This window comes from Anabrus simplex, chromosome 7, assembly GCF_040414725.1.
Source record: "Anabrus simplex isolate iqAnaSimp1 chromosome 7, ASM4041472v1, whole genome shotgun sequence".
Classification (NCBI taxonomy): domain Eukaryota; kingdom Metazoa; phylum Arthropoda; class Insecta; order Orthoptera; family Tettigoniidae; genus Anabrus; species Anabrus simplex.
The window spans coordinates 160,326,665-160,344,613 of record NC_090271.1 but is presented as its reverse complement, the minus strand read 5'-3'; the positions used below and the strand labels follow the sequence as shown (position 1 = coordinate 160,344,613).

The window sequence follows — 17,949 nt, the reverse complement described above, 5'->3', positions numbered from 1 at the left end:
TGAAGCACCTGCAGGAGTTCGTTTAAGCTGCTGTGCCCTATCGTCGAAGTCCTTCAAACGTACGAACATAATACGAAGCACTTGCGACGTCTTCCCTTTCAGAATACCGAGCGAGTTGGCCGTGCGGTTAAGAGCGCGCAAATATGAGCTTGCATCCGGGAGATAGTGGGTTCGAACCTCACTGTCGGCAGCCCTGGTTTTCCGTGGTTTCCCATTTTCACACCAGGCAAATTCTGGGGCTGTACCTTAATTAAGGCCACAGCCGCTTCCTTCCCATTCCTAGGCCTATCCTATCCCATCATCGCCATAAGACCTATCTGTGTCGGTACGACGTAAAACAAATAGCACAAAAACCCTTTCAGAATGTCTTTTGTTACAGTGTGAGGTCAAGGAACATCAGCAAACTCTTAGTGATATTATCCAAACCAAGTTCGTAAAACCTCTATTATTTGACATTGCGTTGGCAAGAACACAAAAAGTACGGTACCACTCCAAGCCTTTGTCCAGGAACATTTTCAAATTGTGCATGAAGAGGCCAAATGCGACTTCATACAAGTAATATTGCCGATATTTAATATTACTAATGTAATTTACGAGCTTCAGTGAACATATGACCATACTGCATAGTGTTTTGTAGGCTGTCCTTAGAATAGGTTTAGAATATTGTGCTTCTATGTCTGCCATGTAGCGGAGAAATTTTGTCGCAGCGTAGTCGCAAAAAGGCTCGCATAGAGCAGGAAGTATAGGAGGATCAAGACGGCGGTGGTTATGTTACGTGATTTGGAACAAATATGGCGTCTCAAGTTATTCCGGAAACACTTCATGTTATCTAGGTATTCATCACGTGATAGCACGTGAATCGAAAGCAGCAGACCTCAGAGGGTGGAATCATGTCGTTTCATAGCGCTCTGGATAAGATGGATATTAGACAAGCTTCAAAAGAACATGTTTTGGCAGTTTCAAGAGATTTTGTTTCACAGCCCCGTTTAAGTAAGTATACTGCATATTTCGAGACAATAATTTAAAAAAATTACATCTCCTATTTGTGAAAAACCGAGAAGAAACTTTGTGGGCGGGTCGGTGTCTTGTGACTGTGGAAAGGGGGTCATTGCTTATAAGATATTAACTGTTAAGACACACGTCTCTCTAAATATTCTTATCTTTTAACGAATTTGTATTTTTATTTTAAATTTCTTTTCAATTAATGTGAAATAGGATATTCATTGGAATGGTAATTCATCTTTTCAGCATACAAAACTGTATCTGGTGTGAATGGACCCTTAGTCATATTAGATGAAGTAAAATTCCCTAAATTTGCTGAAATTGTTCAGCTAAAATTGGCTGATGGAACTATCCGGTCTGGTCAAGTGTTGGAAGTTAGTGGATCAAAAGCTGTTGTGCAGGTAAGGAAATTTGATTTATAGTTAACAGTTTAATCACTACTTGTTGGTAATTTGTTAGTGGACGTTACTTTGTTTACTACGATTCTGTTCAAGTGGGGTATCGTCGGCTTCACTTCCTTTCCAACGGAGCAAAGTAAGGGCTAGTTGGGCACAGTGAACTCTGGCGTTTGTGATTAAAGCAAGACGCCTCCCTTCCCATTTTCACACCAGGCAAATGCTGGGGCTGTACCTTAAAATAGGTCACGGCCACTTCCTTCCCACTCCTAGTCCCTTCCTGTCCCATCATCGCTATAAGACCTATCTGTGTCAGTGCGATGTAAAGCAACTGGAGAGGGGGGGGGGGAGAAAAATGCCCCCCACAACCAAGGCGAGAAGTTGGTAAGTAGTTCACAAATAGTTACGAAAAGAATATTAGGCTATATTTGATACTATCTTAAAAACCACATAACATAGGTTAATTTTTCTCAAATTAACCTCCTTTCAATATTGATGTTTAATTATTCCTCACCTGGACCAGAGCTCGTTTGCCTGCAGTATAGAGGGATTACACACTTTCTCAATGGCATCATTGCTGTTGTGGTCTTGCAGTTTTATCGTATGCAGTATTCCCTACATCATTATTCTGATGCTGAAAGATGTCGACAGCAAACTATTAAATGCACTGACAGATTGGCTTTACAACTTTGTTTCAAATTTTCATCTGTGTGAAATATAGTTACACTTCACTTTGTGAGCTAAGATCCTTTTATCTATACCATGATCTCTTGAGAAATTCCTATTTTGCCCATTGCTGATCTGTGTGGGTACCTTGACTTCAGTTGTAAACTGATATGGCAAGGATAACTTTATCAAGGTTACCAGAGTAAAAAGTCTTAATGTGGTTCAGTTGTGTTTGCAGTTTATTGCAAGAGGACTGAACATTTGATCATTTTTATTGAGGAAAATATTTATCTGTATTGGCTATAGAAGTATGACATAGCCAGAACATCTGCGTGAAAGGTGATAAACATGCATTTGTGAAGTTTGAGCATTAAATTCTCAACTAATCAGATTTCCATTATAATAGTGGAATTCGGGTACTATAAGATGCTAATGATGGTGTTAATATAAGGGAAGATTTTCATTGGGATAATCACATACATGGTTATGAGCCTGTTTAGGGGTTGTAGTAAGAATGTAAAGGAGAGGGCATATAAGTCTGTGGTAAGCCCCAACTGGAGTATGGTTCCACTGTATGGGACCCTCACCAGGATTAGTTGTTTCAAGAACTGGAAAAAATCCAAAGAAAAGCAGCTTAATTTGTTCTGGCTGATTTGACAAAAGAGTAGCGTTACAAAAATGTTGCAAAGTTTGGGCTGGGAAGACTTGGGAGAAAGGAAACGAGTTGCTAGACTAAGCGATATGTTCACATTCTGAGCTGTCAATGGAGAGATGGCGTGGAATAACATTAGTAGACAAATAAGTTGAAGTGGTGTCTTTAAAAGTAGGAAAGATCACAATATGAAGATGAAGTTAGAATTCAAGAGGACAAATTGGGGCAAATATTCATTTATAGGAAGGGGGTTTAGGGATTGGAATAACTTACCAAGGGAGATGTTCAATAAATTTCCAATTTCTTTGAAATCGTTTAAGAAAAGGCTAGGAAAACAACAGATAGGGGAATCTGCCACCCGGGCGACTGCCCTAAATGCAGATCAGTATTGATTGACTGATAGCAGCTACTATTAGCATATACTTTTAAGGTGTGTGACATTTTGTTTCATCTGACTTACTCATGCCTTTTAACACTTGTGTAAGAAGTTAAAGTATCAGATAAGGGCCATGTTGATGCTTCAGGGTTCACATAGCAAGCTGAATATGACTACATACTTGGTCTAGAAGACTAGTAAGACTAATTGGAACTGTGGGTTGAAATACGCTTTGAAATGAACCCAGATATCTCTGTCAGATACGTTTTGAGGGAGTCGTTAAGTTTTTGGCAAATAAGAGTGATAGTGAAAATCGTGTGGTAAAACTAGCTGCCTCTGTGGATCAGTGGTAGTGTTGGCCTCTGGATCCCAAAGTAGCAGGTTCAAACCCGGCAGAGGTAGTCAGATTTTCAAAGGGCAGAAAAAAAGTCCTTTCGACATACGATGTCGGCATGTAAAAGATCTCTGGTAACACATTTGGTGTTTACCCGACAAAATTCATTAAATTTCAACCATAGACATCCAAGAGAGGTTTGATTTACTCTAGTCTGCCACCTAGTAGGCCTACAGTAGAACAGAACGTCGAAATTGACGAGCAGCCAGCCAGATGGCGTCAAATTGAAATGTCTGCACACGGTAGCTGAGGCCATATTATGATGATGATGATGATGATGATGATGATGATGATTATTATTATTATTATTGTTATTATTATTATTATTATGTGGTAAAACTTGCTTCTATACAGTACAGCATAAATTACATACTTTGAAAGGTAAATAATGTAAATCTTGCTTCATATTACGTGTAGGAGAGTGATATGTTCATTGCCATTCCTATGAACTTTCCAATGAATTTATTGTACGTGCACTCTTTAGTGATAGATGGACACCCTAGTGCTGAATCAGTCGCCTTCGGTTATCTTCGAGATTCGTATTGGCAACCTTTTGAAACAAACTAAGAATCGCATATGAACGCTGTGCAACATTTGGCGTACACTTTACGTACTCATACTGTTGTTGTTTACACAGCAAAGCCAAACTATAGAATTCATGCTAGGAACACGTTTCACATCGAGAAATGTTATATAGTATTATATATTGTGTGTGTGACACAGTTGTTGGCGTAAGATAATAAAGGTTTAGAAAATTCACATCGATCGATCATATTATGGATTCAATTCAGATTTCATTTCCATTCAGTTGACAGTATTACCGGAACTGGCAGTGCTCCCTCCTTACTCCTTAACCCAGTACAAAAATCTATCACTAAAAAGTGCGCGTACAATATATGAATTTATAACAAAATAATAATAATATTGTTTTTACATCCCACTAACTACTTTTGACAGTTTTCGGAGATGTCGAGGTGCCGTGCCTGTAAATTTAGACACGAGGCTGACGTATTTGAGTACCTTTGAATACCACCGGATTGAGCCAGGATCGAACCTGCCAAGTTGGGGTCAGAAGGCCAGCGTCTCAACCCTCTGATCCACTCAGCCTGGCCAAAATATTATAAACTTGCAACATTTTCCATTCCACCATCAACAGTCATTAGCATTGTTTGAAATTTATAACAATGGAGATGCTCCCAGAAATCAATATAGATAGATGCGATTGCGAACTGTCAATGGAATTGGGCAAGGCTCAAGTATCGAGGAGGCTATTTACTTAGCAGTGTGACAATTTGATGATATATTCCATTGGAGTGTCACTGTGAATCAGATTTGTCCAGACCATTCGAGTGTCGCTAAGAAATACCTTGTCAACAGTAAGTTGGTATCGTGGCAGTCGTGTAAGCAATTAAGGACCCAGTAAGAGCATTGACTGAGCGAGTTGCTGTGCGGTTTGGATCATGTAGCAGTTAGCTTTGCATTCGGCAGATAGTTCGAACCGTACTGTCGGCAGCCCTGAAGATGGTTTTCCATAGTTTCCAATTTTCACACCAGGGAAATGTTGGGGCTGTACCTTAATTAAGGCCAGGTCGCTTCCTTCCCATTCCTAGCCCTTGCCTATCACATCGTTGCCACATGACTATCTGAGTTGGTGCAAAATTAGTGACCTTGTCAAGTCTTTCAATGCATGCACTCGACTTGTGTAGTTGTCAACTACATGGCAATAGTAAGGAATAAGTTGGTACCCACAGACTTAAAAGAAGTCAGTGGAAGTGCAAGCTAAGGGTATTTCATCCAGGTTGTGCTGAGCAAATTTACCATTGGAGTGATTCTCCATCCCCCTGTGGGTGGGGGCAGTAGAATAACATCCGTGGCATACCTCACTTGCCTTAAGTGGTGAATAAAAAGGGGCACAGGGGCTCTTAACTTGGAAAGAAAAAAAAAAAAAGAAAAAAAAGAAAAAAAAAAAAAAAGAAAAAAAAAAAAGAAGCATGGGTTGGCGACCATGGGGCCCTTAGCTGAGTCCTGACATGGCTTCCACTAACTTGTGCCAGGCTTCTCACTTTCATGGGTTCTGTCTGGTCTCCATTGGTTAACTCTTGTTTTCTCACCCCCGCGGTATTAAGTTTTCGATGCCTCGCGAGTCTTTCATTTTCATGCCCTTTGTGGCCCTTATCTTTCTTAGGTCACTGCCTTCATTTTTTCGAAGTATTGACCCCTTCCATTTTTGGCTCTGATTAGTGTTAAGAGAGAATGGTTGCCCAGTTGTACTTCCTCTTCAAACAATGATCAGCACCACCTAACTGATTCTCTAGCAAGCTGAATGCAACAAACCAGACAACAATGGAGTGATATTTTCTTCCAGTCTGTACAGGGGGAGCCCTTAATATTGTACACGTTCATATCTGGTGAAAAGAGGCTTGATCAATACTTCCGCCCACATTACCAACCTTTCACCGCATACACACACGTGCGGAATAACTGTCTTTTATTTACATCTCGCGGCCTTCTCGCGACGTATGTAGTCGAGTGGTGCACTTGGCTGCCAACCTCTCTCTTTAGGAACCAAGGCCATACGATAGAGCTGGGAAGCCAGTCATATGGGGACAAGCAAAGGGGGTCTGTTATGCTTCTACCTTCCTGTGGAAACTCCATTCGTCTGTACTGGTTAGGGTAGGGCTTGGACATGGATGAGGACAAGGAAAGGGGGATCTGGGGATGTAAGCCCCCAGATCAGAAGCCGCAAAGTGGCGTTAAGCCTCTAGCTTCCAATGGAAATACCATTGGTCTGAGCTGGTTAGGGTAGGGCCTGGACAAGACCATTGGTCTGCTCTGGTTAGAGTAGGGCCTGGGCAAGACCATTGTGCTTTTATTTTGCCCAGGCTGGTAATAAAATCTAGTTCTTTTGATTGACAGGAATTGTGCCATATGCGACTTTACGTTGGCCAATAGGAATGGAAGTTGCTACTTCACGAAAGGAAAATGGCATGTATTGTTCTTTTTTATGTTATAAAAGTAAATGCATTTCTAGGGCAGGATGGTGGGTTCCTGGACATTGCAAAGAACACATTTCTCCTCTGACACTCTTTCAAAGTAAGATTTTATTAATTTCATCTTCTTTAGAATGTTACAAACAAGGTAGTAGGGGATAAATTAACACCAAGGCTTGCCCCTAGTTTTTCCTACAAACCTGGAATGCATGATTTCAAATTAGCTGATGGCAGAAATGTTTTTAATCTTGCATGGTGCTACCATAGTGTGGTCATGTCCTGCAAAGCATGACACTCATTATATTGACACAGCACGAGATGGCGGTAAGTTGGACAGGTACCACAGGGCAATGGGACTTCAGTAGTGAGTCAGGCTCCCTGCAGAACAGATGTGGCAAGGCAAGAGCAGTGTGTACATTAAACTGGCTGTTTGCCGGGGTGCAATACCAAAGAATGTCATAGAGCTTGTTGAAGATGTGGGGAATAATGCACTTATTCCGTACTGAACCGTGCAAGATGGGCAGCAGCATTTCAGCACAGACGTGAAACAAGCAGCAACTCACAGTGATTTGGAAGACATATTAGTGTCTGGACTGATGTCATGTGCAGTAATTACCCAGTGCTTGGATGTGGACAGATGACACTACTTGAGTTACATTTGTAACTGTTAGGCTCTTCAGTCTGCTGAAACTAACTTTACCAGGCAAGTTTGCCATGCGGTTAGGGTCATGCAGCTGTGAGCTTGCATCTGGGAGATAGTGGGTTCGAACTCCACTGTCCACAGCCCTGAAGATGGTTTTCCGTGTTTTCCCATTTTCACACCAGGCATATGCTGGGGTTGTACCTTAACACGTTGAGTGCCGAGCCGATTGTAGCACACTATTCTACTGGTGCCAGGCATGTTTTTTAATTGCATTCCGCTGGTGCCAAAGCAATTGTACGCGTTGTAGTCGGTTTATATAATCTTGGGATGCATTTATATGATGTACTAAGTAAATTTTATCTTACCATACCATGGTCATGTGTGACGCCATATGGTGTCACAAAATTTTTTTTTAGGAAAGATAAAATATAGCGTGACGCCATATGGTGTCACAGAATTTTTTGTCATGGAATGTGCAATACGAATTTCAAATACGGGATATTTGCTAATTCAAATTAACGCAATATTTATGAAAACCTAGTAAACTGCAAAACAAGTACTTATATTACATCACATATTGTTGTGAACAGTTTTCTGATAACTCTAAACAATGAAAATATGCGTCTCGGCACGCCCGAGTTCTTGTTACTCGTAATTTTTCAAACCTTATTGGCATCGTTGTTCAAACATCGTCCTTTGTACACTTGTTTCATGTGCTATTTTCATAGTTACGTTTTGCACATTTGATCAGGAAGTTAAGGGGAACGCGCTAACTATACGCTACCTGGCTGCTAGCGCAGCTCGACACAGCCCGGTTGGTTCACGTCCGCTGCTTCGCTCCTCCCTACCTCTCCGCCACACCCCGATACTCCCGCAGCACTTCTAATTTTATGACTATTTATTTGTTCAATTTTGGCGTTTAAACTAGCGCCGGGTACATGCAGTTTTCACCTTAGCATTCTACTGCCTCCCACGAATATTCCTACCAAATTTCAACCGAATCCGAGTGTAACACATGTATGTGTTTCCTCGTAAGATTATTACCAATATCTTCCATTTTTTATATTTTTGCACAACTATATAAACTGAGTGATAATACGTACGTAAACGAGGAATAAACAATGCATGGCGCGCTTTCACCTGTGACAATGACCACTGGCCAGTCAGTGGCTTCGGAAGAATACTGTGGCGCCACATGGTGGCATAGAGTAAAAATACATAGCTGGAATAGACCCTGAAGTTCGCCCTTCTCGTAGTACCAATTTTACGCGCATAGATGTCACAGCTGATTATCTATGGTGCATCGCCTGAAACTCAACTGTGCCGCCATATGGCGTCACGCCAACTCTGATTTCAAGAACGGTGTGCCGCCATATGGCGTCACGCCATCTCAAATTTGAAGTCCACCGTGACGCCATATGGCGGCATGTGGCACCCAACGTGTTAATGAAGGCCACGGCCGCTTCCTTCCCACTCCTAAGCCTTTCCTATCCCATCGTCGCCATCAGATTTATCTGTGTTGGTGCAACGTTAAAAACAAAAAACAAAAAACCTTACTTGGAGTAAACAAATTTATAAACTACCTGAAAGAGAAAACGTGTAGTAACAGTATTACATCTGAAAAAGAAACAAGTTAATTAAAATAGAATTTTCAGGTGTAACTCTGTTACCATATGTTTTCTCTTTTAGGTAGTTTTTACATTTTTCTCAAAGTTAGTTTCGGCAGACTGAAGAGCCTAACAGTTATAAATTAACTATGTTGCAACTGAAAAATGGCTTCAGGTATTACAAAAAGGAACAAAATACTTGAGTTACAGGCGTTGAAAAACAAACTATCCACAGAAGTTTGTAGGAAGGTCTTCATCTGTGTAAAATTGCATCATACTGGGTGCCACGTGCACTCACTGATGGGCAAAAATGGACACAATATGTCACATGCTTTGACCACTTGGTATGCTACCGGCAGGAACCAAACCAAACCAAACCCCATGGCACTACAGCCCTTGAAGGGCCTTGGCCTACCAAGCGACCGCTGCTCAGCCCGAAGGCCTGGAGATTACGAGGTGTCGTGTGGTCTGCACGACGAATCCTCTCGGTCGTTATTCTTGGCTTTCTAGACCGGGGCCGCTATCTCACCGTCAGATAGCTCCTCGATTCTAATCACGTAGGCTGAGTGGACCTCGAACCAGCCCTCAGGTCCAGGTAAAAATCCCTGACCTGGCCGGGAATCGAACCCGGGGCCTCCGGGTGAGAGGCAGGCACGCTACCCCTATACCACGGGGCGCTACCGGCAGGAAGGTGAGCAAATACTGGGGGAATAGGGACTGTGGATGAATTTTAGGCTGGGGCGTATGAACCAGTCTCAAAACACCAGTGTGCAGAATGGTGACGTGCAGTATCACCACAAAGACAGAAGTTCAGGCAAAACTCTTCCACTTTGAAGCTGATGGTCATTGTGGCCGATGTCAGAGGCATGATTGTATGTCACTTCGCTCCACATGGCACAACGGTTACGACAGCAACATACTAGAGAACCTTCCTGCAGAAATAGTTGCAAGTCGCAAGATTTTCATTTTTTTTTTTTCGTTAGTGTACCACCTCTTGTTTTTTTTGGAATGCCCAGGGAAATGTTCCCCTAACCATTCAGCATGCTCCTTACTGGGCCTATATAATACTTTGTAATCAAGTTGAGAGATTCTCTGTGAAGTTTATATAATTTTCTTTTCTTATTAACCACCACGATGTCCGGCCCCGCGGTGTAGGGGGCAACGCGTCCGCCTGTCACCCGGCGGCTGCGGGTTCGATTCCCGGCCGGGTCAGGGTTTTTTAATTGTAATGATTAATATCCCTGGCCTGGGGACTGGGTCTTCTTAATCTTCCTTTCCTCACACACAACATTCCACACTACTGCCATTCCAATTACACGCAGGTACATACAATATGGTGCCAGTAAGGGCAAAAGATCCACGTGGATCGACACCCCAAACAAATAGCATTAAAAAAAAAAACACCACCATAAATTCTGCCATGCTGTTGAACTTGACACTGTCATTTGGAGTCACCTACTGAATTAGCTCAAGGAAATACGAGCAGGCACTTACTGGAATGAGTGCCTACTTTATCTTTATTCACCGGAAATCTGGAGCGCCCACTCTGGTACTTGAGCGACTGGAGTGTGTGCACAAGGTCACAGGTCTGCTGTGAGTAACCGCTGTTCACACCACCCCATGTCTGGCCAGCGAAAGGAAAACAGTGCATACTATCAAGGCACTTGAAGATGAAGTTGGGAATATAGTCAGAAATGAGTGACATCACATAGTTCCTGAAGAACCATTTCAACCATCTGCTGAATGGATTAGAAGAAAAGAACATAGAAAGATATGGAAGCTAGTTCAGAAGAGGCCCTATCACCTAAACAAACAGAAGCAGGATTAAGAACTATGCCTAAAAGAAAATTGCCAGGAGTAGATTAAGTAACTGCAGATATGATTATAGCAGCAGGAGTGCAGGATTTGCAGACTGGGGACAGTGTACTGTTCAGCTGGACTGTACAGAGTACCTGATGTAGTGCGGAAGGCACACATGTAAGAAAAGAAACAAAGAATTGGAATTGGTGAGTGTTGAAACAGAGTGAGTCATAGTCCATTTTGTTGTATTGAGGTTTCTAATATTTAATTCTATGAGTCACATTGCTGGGCGTTGGAGCAGAAAAAGGAATGTGGCAGGACATGAAACATGACTTTGAATAAGTTGGTGACATACTGTATTTCATTTCAACACTCTTATATTCGTAGAGAGCAAGTCTATTTCCATGTAGTTTTCATCATGAGGGAATTGCACTGAAAAGTGTAATTGAAATTTCTTTCTTCCTTTTGGACTATGTATGAAATTATTTCAGAAGGTGACAAGTACAGTATATTTCTCAAATGGCTGTGTTAGACAAAATAGAAACCAGTCATTTATCTGTGAATGGGCTTAGTTCTAATATTACCCAGACCCATAGATTTTCAGAAAGGGGGCATTTGTTCCTTGGAATTTTTTAATAGAAGATAAAGAAATTTGATTGAATCTACACATCCTTTGAGTAATTAACAATCATAGCAAACAGCAAGAATAACATTTCAGTGAAAATGATTAAAGAGCATGAAATTTTGAATACTGAGGGCTGGTAGCCAAAATACTACCAGAAAATATGCTGTTCTATTGTGTCTATGGCCAAGACTCTCCATGCTATTCTATACTGTGCTAACTTTTATCATTTCTTTTTAATTACTACATCCTACATCTATTCTGATCGGTTCATCATATTCATTATATACAAGTGGTATTTTGCCCTTTAATTATGTCACCCAACTGATTGAATATTCCAGAGGCAGTTTATATCCAGCAGTAAACATAATAATCATGTAACACGTGCAGCTTGCTGGGTAGGGTGAGCAGTAAACATATGAGTAAAATATTAAGACTTTAAACAATACAGCATCCCTCAACTGCTAAAACAGGCAACTGACCAACCTCTCCCATAATGGCAAAGTGTGAGGAGAAATAATTTTTAAATTCTTGTAGCCATTTAATATTTTTGCATTAATGCACACTGGCTTATGCCAGCCCTAGGGTGAAAAGTCATGGATGGGTACCACAACTAAATGTACTGCAATTAACAGGTCCAGAGTGTCTTCCATTAATTCTCTATGAATTAATAAAATTGACATACGTAATAATCTCCATGACTAAAGTGACTTATATAATTGTAAGCAAATATTCTCATAATAAAAAGCTAAAGTATTTCTCCTTGAAATTGATGGACTTGCCGAATGTCTCCTGTAATTTGTAAAATAGAGAGCCACGCAAATTAATATCATGATTACTGAGCAAGTGGCTGTGCAGTTTGGATCACGTAGCTATTGGCTTGCATTTGGGAGATAATGTGTTCGAACCCCACTGTCGGTAGCCCTGAAGATGGTTTTCCGTGGTTTCCCATTTCATATCAGGGATGTACCTTAATTAAGGTCATGGTCTCCTCCTTCCCACTTTTAGCCCTTTCCTATCCCATCGTCGACATAAGACATACCTGTGTCGGTGCGACGTAAAACAGATTGAAAAAAAAAAAATCATGTCTAAAGCTTTGTTTTTCTAATTAGGGAGGACTGAAAGAAAAGGACAAATGCTTGCTTGCGGTAACAGAAACAGAAGTAACTTATATATAAATCTGATCCGAAACATTTTGGGGATTGCCTTGCTCCCTCCTTACTACCTATGATATTCTGGTTAACACAGCAGTATCCAGGATGACCTTCATACAATCTAAGTCATTGTTCCCTTTATCATTCTTACTTCTACAATCCATGATTCTTCTGAGATCAGGGCTACTCTGCCAGCATATTGCAGTATTCTTGTTTCTGTATGGTAGCAGAGTGCTTCATCTCTGGCTTCTCTCCAAAGTGGGCTCTGAATTCTGATCAGTGGGTATGGGATTTTTGAAATTTAATGTTGCATCCCAATAATTCAGATGCTACAAACTGGAGATTCCATGGATATGATCACATCAGTTGTCTTCTAGAAATGCAACTTGCATACTTATTCTTGTTTCTAATTTTATTTTTATGTTTGGTATCTGCATGTAATGGTCAGGTTTTTTAATTTTGTTATTCCTTGTAGGTTTTTGAGGGCACATCAGGAATTGATGCCAAAAACACTCTCTGCGAGTTCACGGGTGACATCTTACGGACACCTGTGTCAGAAGACATGCTTGGTCGTGTATTCAACGGGAGTGGTAAACCCATTGACAAGGGGCCCCCTATCCTTGCCGAGGACTACCTTGACATTCAAGGTAGTATTTCATTTCGATAATTGTGTATTATCGTGCATTTTATTATAATGCTTAGTACTATACTTGGGGACAAAACATGATGGCCTCAGTTCCTGGAAGCAAGCTGGAAGCCAGCAGTCAATCACACCCTGCACTCTGCTGAATTGGAGTTCTAAGTGATCCTTGATTGGTGTCAAGGGGTTGGCATACCACTTTCTTCACTCTTTACCCTTTCTTCGTGTCAAGTGCAGTAGACAATTTGGCAACTCCGGCTACAGTAGACTTAGTAAATCCCATAAGCCGCTGATAGACACCGGCCTGCCGCTGGAGAGTAGTGGTGTGAGGAGAGGTCGTCATGTTTTGTCCTCAAGTATACTTATGTTATTACCTGTTACGTGTTTATTCGAGTTTTTAACCGTAACCATATAGGTTAACTGCTTTTGGTTAGTATGATATGTAAATGTCTGTAATATGAAAGTTTGTTTCTTTATGTCCAGTCCAGTCATAGTCCATTTGTAGTTAATTAAATGTGGAGATCTTTGAAGAGCACTTTGATGTGACCTGTGCAGGAATGAAGAATGGAAGAAAATATTTTCTCCATGGCCAAGATAACAAGGGACAGGTGGATATGCTTCCTCTCTGGTGTGGTTTAGTCTGATGTATGGTTAAGGTGAAGTGATATAATTGTGTTTTCAGGTAGTGCTAATAAAGAATGTTCGTTTGCAGTAAATGCAGTCCATAAATTAAAAGATTGGTTTCACAAATGAAATGAATTTTTTGCAGTTGGTTTTTTAGGCAACTGCACTTTTGTGACCTACAAATAAAATTCTTTGGTGATGAAGTATAGTTCTGGCTGATTGGCAATGAAAATCTACACATTACTTTCAAAAATCTGTCCATGTTTCAAATAATGAATTTTGGTCAGGAGTTATAATTGAACTGTTCTTTTGTATAGGTATGTGTACTTAAAGAGAATATGTATGCAGTGATCATTTCAATAAACGGGAAAACTTGCAGTCAGTATAATGAGACCAATTCGGGAAGATTGAGCTTTGCTTAAATTGCTGAAGGGAGATAGTTCTAATATCTTCTGTGATGGTGATGGTGAAAAAAGGAAAAAACAATCAGTGAAGTCTTGCTATGCCACACAGGCAGAAAAAATAAGCTCCCTCTACCAACAATTTATCCATCATCAGCTGTCCTGAGAATGGTTTTTCTGTTTCCCTTTTCTACTTCCTATTCATAGGCATCCTCCTTACCTAATTTCATTAATCATTTTGTCTTCATTAGCTCCTCATCTGAGGTTGGCATCAGGAAGGGCATCTTGCCATTAAAACATGCCATATAATTGCATCTTACCTCATCCCTGACCCCATATCCGAAAACAGGACTACGTGTAGGGGGGGGGTGTCCTTTTCCCCTGGTCTTCCATAGATACTGTAAAGGTTTATGGTAAATAAATAATGAATGAATCAAGGGGCAGACAAACATCCTATTTTGAAACTATTTTGGAGGCCAAAGAAAAACAATAGATTTCAACTGATTACCAGAATTGTTTGGTGTATCAAGGGAAGAACTGTTTGAATACAAGATGAAGAGACTTTCTGAAGATATGAGTACCAAAAATCTTTCCCAAAAGTTTACTTTTTTTCATAGGACAGGAAATTGCTTTTCCTTATCATGTTTACCTTTGCCCAGTTTTGTTACAAACTGGAATTTGGAATTTGGAACAATGAACAGTATTTTAAATTTGGGGCATTGCAGACTCACCCCAGAGCATATAGCTGATTAATGAAGATTTCAATTGAGTGACCTCCAATTTTCAGTTGTCAAGGAATAGGAATTTAGAATGACTGGTTCTCATGTCAATTGGTGAACAATGTAACATCTGAAAATTGAATTATATTAACTATCTGCCACATCATATCATTTAATTCTCAAGTTTACAACAACAGAAACATACAAAAATATACAAATGACAATACCTTACCCAAAAACATTCATATCTGCCATTTTCCTTGTGAAAACCATGCAGTGTGATTCAATTTCAGACTCTTCATATGTGCTCTTTCATAGTTTTAATAACTTTTATTGCTTCTGCAATATTTTGTGATTAGAACTCTGGAGATATTTACCTAGTTATGCAAAAGGATTTAGCAGTTTGATAATGTGCAGTTCAGGGCTCACATTCTTTAGAAGTAATACAAATCCCCTGCGGTACTTGGTCACTTGTCTCCATGTAGATACACTGTTTGGCTAAAAGTTTCCAAACTCCCCCTGCTGTTCATTCCAAAGTTGCCAGCCATGTAACTATTAGCTTAGGACCTCTTTTTGCTACTATTACAGCATTTAATTTTTGCGGGAGGCTTTCCACGAAGTTCTGATACACTGAAGGTGGAATTTTATTGGAAAGGAGCAAACAAGTATCAAATAAAGTCTTATAGGAGCATGAAAAGTAACAAATAGGATGAACACAGTGACAGGTCATTGTAGGAAGAGTGAACATAGAAAGAGGACAAAAGAACAAACGTGAAACATCGGCCATGTAATTTTAATTTCTCGCACGTAATTGTTGTCCACACTATGCAGCACTCCACTACGTTAAACTACTGTAGTTAAAATCTGAAATAGCAGTCTTTCACACACCGTACCTCTTCACAGACAGAGAAACACACAGACCTAATTGCGTTGAGATTCACTGCTACAGTCCTTGGAATATATGACGTGTCAATATGAGATAAAGGGGCTGTTTTAGTTTTAATCAGCTGTCAGATATCTACAGTACTGCTGTTTAAATCTTTCTGGTATGCACGCTAAGTTCACAGAGTTGCTCAACAGACCCACCCTTCAGGAAATTACGAAGCTATAAACACTCTTGCTTGCTGTGCTTATACAATACAAAAGTTCAATCTTCGTATGGCAGTAACAGATGTTCCTAATTCCTTTTTCGTTTTCGAATTATTGTAATACCAGTAGGAAAGCATGTTGCTGGGATCTGGAAAGAGATTTGTTAGCGAGTATGTATGTTGGGTATTCAGCCCGAAGGCTGGTTTGATCCTCTGCAGCTCTGCCAACAGCTGTCATAAATAGCCTAGGCGTCACTGAAGAGGCGTACTAGGGAAATGAGGAGTGAGGTAGTTTCCCGTTGCTTTCCTCACTGAGCCAGCAGTTGCTATTACATATCAGTCTGCCAAGCCCACCGAAATGCATGCACCAACCGACCCTATGAGCGATATTTTCACACCATTCATAACAGGGACTGGCTGCATAAGGAATTGTATTACTAGCATCACTCATACCTCAGTCACTTTCATATTGTCAAAGTCAAGGATGAGACTGAGACCGGTCAATGAAAGTAACAAAATTTGATATAGCCCATACCAGAAGATATAGTACACTGTAAACTCTACATCTCGCCAGCAAAGGCATATTATTAGCGAGAGTATTGTTAAATTGAAAGGAATTTTATATTGAGTTAATGGAATTAATGCTGGGTCCATAATATTTTGTTACAGAGAGGTTATGTATCATGTGAGTAATTTTTGAATGGAGATTTTAGTGTGTTTATTATTGAGCTGTTACAGGACTGCAAAATACAGTGGTATATTCTGTGGCTGCTTGGTGATGTACATTACTTGCTGTAGACAAGTGTGTCAATGGCAAATGTACTTATCCGCACAAAATTGGCTGGCAAAGAAGTATTAAATTTTATACATTCTTGAAACTCAATATTCGTAAACTGTGGATAACTTGTGCTTGAAGAAACGATAATTGGGATCCTACCACCTGCACAATATGTTCATCCCTTGTCAAACAGGAGGATTTTAAAAGAAAGTATTCTGCGATGGTCACTTTTGTGTAGTTGAGTCTACAGGCATAGAACTTGTGTAAGGAACCTGGTAGATATTAAATTGTTGTTACTATCTCGTAATACAGGAAATTAATTGTAATTGGGACTTATGCCGAGTATTCTGAGAAATTGATAGGTTCTGACTCTGATAATTACATTTTATTAGCTTTAGATACTGGGTAAGTTCTTTTAGTGACACATCTGTTATTGGATTTTGGAGGAATTCATCAACTTTTGGAATGTAAGCTGATTTGGTAACAGGATCATCAGTTAATCTTTGCTCTTTTGGGTTGAGATTGATATGCTGTGGGTCAGGTAGAGTTGGCAAACTTATTTACTTGGGAATGGACTTTTATGTACGGTTCTTGAAAAGTGTTGTGTATGTTTATTAATGAACGCAATTACTTCCCAATTTATGGGTTGCCTTCAGGTACTTTTCCAGAAATTTATTATTGGAGGGGTGTATATTTCAGTTGGGAGTGTTCAATTTTCTGAGACTGATCTTCCTTCTTGAGCAGGGCTAATATAGTATATTAATTTTGTAGGTCAGTTAGTTGAAATATGCTTTAAATTAAATTTACACATACAGTACTTCAATCTTATTTATTGCTGTGTGATACAGGATGTATAAAAATTTTAAAGGAGACATGTTCTTAAAATGATAATGTGCTTACCACCAGCAAACGTGCTGGGTTGATAATCTTAAGTTTTTCTTGAACCAGGCATCACTAAGATTTCCTAGTCCTTTCATTGCTGACACTGGATTCTCTTCTGTGACAACTGCAGATTGAAGGTCACTCAATAGAAATCCTCATTAAATCAGATACATGCTCTGGGTTGAGTCTAGGATGCCCCATATTTAAAATACTGATCATTGTTGAAAAGGATCTTTTAACTCCTGCAAGTTCCAGTTTGTATCAAAACTGGGCTGAGGTAAACATGACAAGGAAAAGCAATTGCTTGCCCAATGAAAAAAATGAAAAGAAAAAAAAATTTGGGGAAGTTTTCTTGGTACTCATATCTTCAGAAAGTCTCTTCATCTTGTATTCAAAGAGGATTTCTTCCTTTGATACACCAAACAATTCTGATAATCAGTTGAAATCTATTGTTTTTCTTTGGCCTCCAAAATAGGATGTATGTCTGCCTTTTAGTCCTGTATTCTGATATGGGGT

The 17,949-nt window shown here is 40.1% G+C and overlaps 1 protein-coding gene across 1 annotated transcript in view; it reads left to right on the top strand.

Annotated features, from left to right (window-relative positions):
* Positions 1 to 846: 846 nt before the first annotated feature.
* The window catches only part of Vha55 (V-type proton ATPase subunit Vha55), a 57,386-nt gene continuing 40,283 nt past the window's right edge, over positions 847 to 17,949 (top strand). Inside the window, exons 1-3 of the mRNA XM_067151408.2 lie at positions 847 to 990; positions 1,249 to 1,403; positions 12,777 to 12,948. Of these exons, the coding sequence (XP_067007509.1) occupies positions 891 to 990; positions 1,249 to 1,403; positions 12,777 to 12,948 (427 nt within the window). The 5' untranslated portion in view covers positions 847 to 890. The remainder of the gene's footprint in view (positions 991 to 1,248; positions 1,404 to 12,776; positions 12,949 to 17,949) is intronic.